Genomic DNA, 6,633 nt, shown 5'->3' on the forward strand with positions numbered 1-6,633 from the left:
CACACACACACACACACACACACACACACACACACACACACACACACACACACACACACACACACACACACATATACATGCACGCTCTATAGACCTTGTAACTTGTGGCTCACATGTTTACTGCTTCCCTTGAGTTCTTGGGACTTTTTTCCGAATACCATTTATTCAATGCTGCTTTTATTATTATTATTGTTATTATTATTATTATTATTATTATTATTATTATTATTATTGTGATATTAACAATACTAATATAGTAAAAAAAAAAAAAAAAAAAAAAAAATCAAGGAAAATGGCAAATGGGTGGGGTAGGTAGGATCTTCTTGGAGATTAAAAACTGTTGGAGCTACCTATCTATAATTACAATGAATACACTAAACTCTCAGTGGGCACAACCTGTACATGCATGCCGCCACTGGCAATATTGGGTTAACTAATTTTAAAGTGCATAGAATCAATAATTTAGCTTTAGTGTGTGCATGTGTGCTTGTGTTGTGGGTCTCTATCTGTATATGTGTCTATTTGTATGTGTGCACATTTTCTCTTTGGGATTTGTGAGCATATAAACCTAAATTATTTTTCTTTCTTATATCATCCTTTATTCAAAGAATGGACATTGCAAGTTTTTTTTCCAGTTTTGTTTAGGATGTCTACCAGTATTAATAATGTTTTATACCTATTTTTAGTAGTGTCTGTATTGGAAACATACAATTGATTTATGTATTATAAATCTTCTATTCTTTCTTACATTAGCATTTGGGGCTATACTTCTGTATAATACATTGATCATGTAGAGTATAAAAAGACAATCTTTTGTGTAAAGATTTTGTTTCAGGATGTAGTGTATTAGCATTAAGAATGTAAATATTGTCATTTAGAGTAATTTTGGAGTAATGCATCTGATTTGGTCAGAGTTTTTTCATATAGAAATGAATACCTGAGAAAAAAGTATTATTTTGATATATTTCCACAATTATAAGGAACTAAAAATTAATTTATTATATATTTATTTCAGGACTTCATGTTCTTCGAGAAGAAAGGCAACAAAGAAAATGATTCAGTTGGAATGCTTTAAGATGGACCAGTGGGTGATGACAGTGTACTTAACATTATTTCCATAACAAAAATTGACAGTTTTTAGATAATTAATTGTTTGGTAGAAAAAACTGAAGTAAAGAGAAACAGGAACTAATAAAGTATGATTGCCGGATAAATTTTTAGGACTAGATAATGGATTATAAAACCAGATAAGACAAATAATATAATAAGACAAAATTTGTATACAGTACAAGTATTCTTTAGTATCAGTGTAAAATTGATTTTTCATTTATCTTTAATTCTCCTCCTATTATCTATATGCTGTCCCCTATCATCAGTTCTGTAAACTATGCTTGGTGTAATCTAATGTATCTGTATTTTCATCTAATATCTTGATGTAGAAAAATAAACTGTAGATGAAAAATGTAATTGAAAAAGGAGACATCAGCTTTCAAAATCCTCTCGAAGGTAACATCCAGATAGAATTCAAAATGTGCTAGTGTTTTGCCATTATTATGTCTATATTTGTACAGTGTCTTGTGATTCTGTTAGAGTATTAACCCGTTGGTCGTGGATGCCATCATATGATGCAAAGTGCAATTGATGACCAATCCCTCAGAGCAAGGCTAGCTGTGCGGCCTAGAAGCTAAGCAGGCCAGGAGATATCATTCACCAAGCTGGTGTCCCCCAGGGCTGAGGCGTGCTGCCCAGGGCCTGTGCAGGCAATTGGGGTGTTTCCCACCAAAGGACTTGAACGCCTTCAACAAGTGCTATAACTAGGCCCTCCACTCTTTCTGAGCGCATATACATATGTTTGCGTGTATTTGCAAGGGTTTGTATATACATTTGCATTCATCTATATTTTTATATATGCATATATAAACACATATGCGCGAAGGAGGAAAAGCAGCACCGCCACAGTGCACACTCCAGCGCAGTCCTATGTGCTGCCTGAGTCCAAAATAAATAATGGTACAGGATTATGCGCCATATTGCAAATTACCATGACCAATAGGTTAACGTACCCACAACAGTCCAATTGGAGGTCTTTTCTCCGGGCGTCCCATATGTGTGACACCCGTCGCAAGTGGGTTAATAACGGGCTAATCATAATGGAAGTAAATTTCTAGTATTTCTTTTCTTTCCTTTTTATTTTTATTTTTCTCTTATTTTATTCTTAAATGATTATTACAATTATTTATCATTATGTTAGATGGAGCTGCTGGGGCGCAGGATGGGAATGGGAGCTCCTCGTCCTGCCTGCGTTTTGGCAGTCGCCAGCCTGATATGAAGCTTGTGGGGTAAAGCCCAAGGGAACTCCACAGGTGGAGGATGGGTCCCGCAGCCTGCCGCCTTTTATGTGGGGCAGCGTCGGCTGGGGTGGCAGAAGTGGGGTCCACCCGGAGTGACTGCCCGAGGGTTAACCTCAGGAGGGAAGTCAGGGTGGGGGCTTGGAACACCTGCTCTTTGTGTCAGGATGATCGGTTGCCCCTACTATCGAGGGAACTGGGGAGGCTGCGAGTTTGGGTGGCTGCTCTCTCAGAGGTGAGAAGACCTGGCAGTGGCATGATCAGTGTAGGTGGCTACACCTATTACTGGTCGGGCCGCAGCGACGGTCACCATCTCCAGGGAGTAGCCATTGCCATCTCCAGCCCTCGGTAGTAGAGGTTACTCCTGTTGATGAGCATATAGTGGTATTGAGACTGAAGCTATCTTTTGGCTTCATGTCTCTTATTGCTGAGTATGCTCCTACCTATGTTTGTAAACTCGACATGAAAGAGATGTTCTACGCCAAACTTGCAACTGTGACACACAGTTGGCCCTGGCGAGATATTCGTATTGTTCTGGGTGACTTCAGTGTGGTATCTGTGATCGAGCTGGCTATGAGATGTCTGTCGGTCCTCATGGTTCGGGAGTTGATACCAGCAGCAAGAATTCCCTCTTTTTCCGGGATTTTGCTAGGTCCCAGAAATTGAGGATTTCTGGCTCCTGGCACTAGCTCCCAGACCCACATTGTTGGACATGGTACAACGATGCGGGTAATGCAGCCAAGGAGATCGACCACATTCTCGTTAGCACTCGGAGGATCCTCCAGAACTGTATAGGAGTGCCGAGTTCTGTGATACTGACCATAGATTAGTTGTGGCTACCCTCCAGGTTCACTTCAAAATTCCCCAGCAGCCCAGTGAACACCCTTGGGTGTTTCATTTGGAGAGGGAGTGTGCTCGGAGGTTTGCTGAGACAATCTCTGATCGCTTCACAGCGCTTGATAATCTGAAGGAATCTGTACTTCTGTGGGACACCTTCAAGCGCAAAACGCATGATGCAGCCCAAGAATCGATTGGAGAACGCCCGAGGGCAAGACAGAATTTAATCTCTCAGGAGACACTGGAAGTCACAGATGCTTGCCATGTGGCTTATCTGACAGGGGATCAGGATTTGCACCGTTCTCAGGTGCGCAAAACTCGATCTTTGTTAAGAAGGGACAAGGAACAGTTTATTAGGAGTCTTGCTGATGAGGTCGAAGGCCATTTCTTAGTAAATGACCTTCGTCCTGTATACCAAGCCCTGAGAAAACAATTCCAAGCCCTCTTCACAGGTGCCTGCAGGTCACTTAGTAGGTGGCCAGATCGTCTCAGATCCTGTTGCGGTGCGGGAACGTTGGGCTGAGTATTTTGAGCAGTTGTATCAGGTTGACCCTCCAACAGTTAACGTGGATGCGGGTAGTGCCATGATTCCGCTGCCGGACCCACTCTCCCTGACTGAAGTTGGGATGGGTGATCTCCAAGTTGAAAAGTGGTAAAGCAGTGGGTATTTACGGCATCCCAGCTGAACTGTTAAAGGCTGGTGGTGAACCTATGGCGTGGGGGTTGTATGCTGTCCTAGCTGCCATCTGGTACTGTTCCCCCGGACCTGTTGAGGGGTGTGGTCATCCCTCTCTAGAAGGGGAAGGGGGACCGATGGGAATGCAGCAATCACCGAGGCTTCACACTGCTCAGTGTACCATGCAATGTTCTTGCCCACATCCTTCTGAGACGTATTAGAGACCACCTACTGAGGCATCAGAGGCCAGAGCAACCAATAGACCGTATCCTTGCGCTTCGAGTCATTGTAGAGCACTGTCGTGAGTTCGGACGTGGGCTGCTTGCAGCCTACATCGACCTCAAGAAGGCGGTCAATACAGTGCATTGGGAATCACTCTGTAAGATCCTGAGACTGAGAGGAATTCCAATAAGGATTATTGAACTAATAACAAGCTTGTATATTGGTCCTGAAAGTGCTGTAAAGTGTGGTGGGGGCCTGTCTAGTTTCTTTCCTATCAGTTCAGAAGTGAAGCAAGGCTGTGTTCTTGCACCAACACTTCAATACTTGCATGGACTGGATACTGGGCAGAACTACTGTTCAAAGTCATTGTGGAGCAACACTAGGCAATATTAAGGTTACAGACCTTGACTTTGCCGATGATATTCTATCTGAGTCTTTGGAAACCCTAGTGGCAGCTCCTGATGCATTTAGTAATGAAACGAAGCCCTTGGGTCCAGGAGATCAAGATCAAGGCTTTGGGGACTTCCTAGGAGAACCTGTTTAGTCGCTATGTGCTTGCGGCGAGGACATTAAAGTCACAGAGAGCTTCACATACCTTGGTAGTGCAGTTCATAACTCTGGGCTGTCAGACCAGGAAGTCAGCAGATGGATTGGCCTGGCAGCAGAGGTCATGAACTCTCTCGACAAGAGTATTTGGAGATGCCGGTCCCTGTGCAGAAGGACCAAGCTACAGGTTTTCAAGGCTCTGATAATGCCAGTTTTGCTCTACCGTAGTGAAACCTGGACATTATCCAGTGCCCTGGAGTCTCGTCTTGATGCCTTCTGTAATAGGTTCTTGCGCCGGATCATTGGGGTACTGTTGGCGGGACCATGTGTCTAACCAAAGGTTGCAAAGTGAGATTGGCACAGGACCTGTTACCTGCACAATCTGGGTTCGCCAACTCAGGCTATATGGCCACTTGGCTAGCTTCCCACAGGTTGATCCTGCTCATCAGGTTGTGGTGGAAGAGGCCTGCGGGACAACCTAGTAGGTCAAGGCTTGGGCAGATCGATCAAACCTGTCGTGAGTAGCTCGAGATGGTGCGAGTCCCTGCCTGGCATCTTGCCATGAGGGATCCCAAAAGGTGAACGCAGCTATGCGCCCCCGTCGGCGTTAGCTCCTAATGATGATGATGATGATGATTATTTCTCTTAACCCATTAGTGCAGGGTGCATACACTGCAGATTTGTTTTGTTAGTTTTGTTTACACACAATTGGCTCCACAAGTGTTTAGGTACCAAGGAGTCGCTTACTAGTCCTACCTGTTTACCCCATTCCCTGAATTGTGGGGAAATTTCTTTTTCTATTACTTTTTATAATTTTTGATGTTCTAGCTGCAATTATTAATTTAATTATGACATTTTTTACAACAAATGATAGTAAACACACTAGGACAGAATAAGATTAGATAACTATTATTTCCCAAAACATTAGGAAGGAGTAAACAAAGGAAATCAGGTTGGCCTATGTTTTCCCTAGTCGTCTGTGGAAAATATAATTGACAAAAATATCAAAGTGGACGTGGCATTTGCATGTGTACCCTGTTTATCAATGGGTAATATTGATTGCTGTCCCTCACAACAACTCACTGTAGAATTGACTTTTCAAAAACAACCTGATCATAGGAAGGAATGCTTGTTCTTATTTTTAAGTGCTAGTGTCATTGAAAAAAAGGGTTGTCACTACAGTTAGCACCAGTGCTGTGTTCCCATTTTCAGTGGTCCCACACCCTTCATTTTTTTAAGTATCTGGTGCTAACACTTAGAAGTTCATGAGTTACTGTACTCCATTTAGTCTGAGTTGCTCTCCAATAGAATCTATTCTACTAATGACCCTGATTAAATTGTGTTTCATTTATGTAGGTTTATTGATATACAGTATTCTTTATCATGCAATATCAGGCATATTTTATAATGCAGATGCAAGAAAAGACATGAAGTTTAATAATTAAACAATGGAGAGATCATATGTTTAATCAGAAATCTCTACATTCAAAGTAGTCAGAGCTCCATTATCATACATGAGAACAGATTTTCACAAGTTCACAAATATGTGGATTCATTTTAATTTGTTATAAAGTACAATATTTTATATTATCTTAATAGGTGCTGTTATTATTCCTTCAATGATTTATTCAATAACAAATATATTTGGCATCAAAACTATGTACACTATTAATATAACATTAATCACCTAATATCATTGTTTTCCTTATTGTACTATGTTAACACACAGATGATGGTGTGTGAAATATATTATGCATGCACATCATAATACCCTCCACTCCAGAACATGTTACTTGTCCAAACTGATTAACCTGTTAAGTGTCTCCTACAACTTACACCTTTTATCCTTTTCATTCCCAATCTGCACACAACAGCATATTCCGTTCTCAACTTTAAAAACCCCTATGAAGTTGTCTCTGACTGCATATAACATTTGCTCATATTTAAAACCACAGGAGCATCATCTGGCAGCATTCTAAGTAAATTTGGAAGTTTGATCTTTCA

General features: G+C 41.5%; 1 protein-coding gene across 1 annotated transcript; it reads left to right on the forward strand.

Moving 5' to 3' along the window:
- Window positions 1-1,015: 1,015 nt before the first annotated feature.
- LOC138861242 (phospholipid scramblase 2-like) lies at window positions 1,016-6,320 on the forward strand (the record flags this gene model as incomplete). The annotated part of the gene is given in 1 exon segment (XM_070120162.1): window positions 1,016-6,320. A coding segment is annotated over 1 exon segment (60 nt), but the record flags the coding sequence as incomplete, so codon positions are not given.
- Window positions 6,321-6,633: the final 313 nt, after the last annotated feature.

Source organism: Penaeus vannamei, unplaced genomic scaffold (genome assembly GCF_042767895.1).
Source record: "Penaeus vannamei isolate JL-2024 unplaced genomic scaffold, ASM4276789v1 unanchor3373, whole genome shotgun sequence".
In the NCBI taxonomy this organism is placed as follows: domain Eukaryota; kingdom Metazoa; phylum Arthropoda; class Malacostraca; order Decapoda; family Penaeidae; genus Penaeus; species Penaeus vannamei.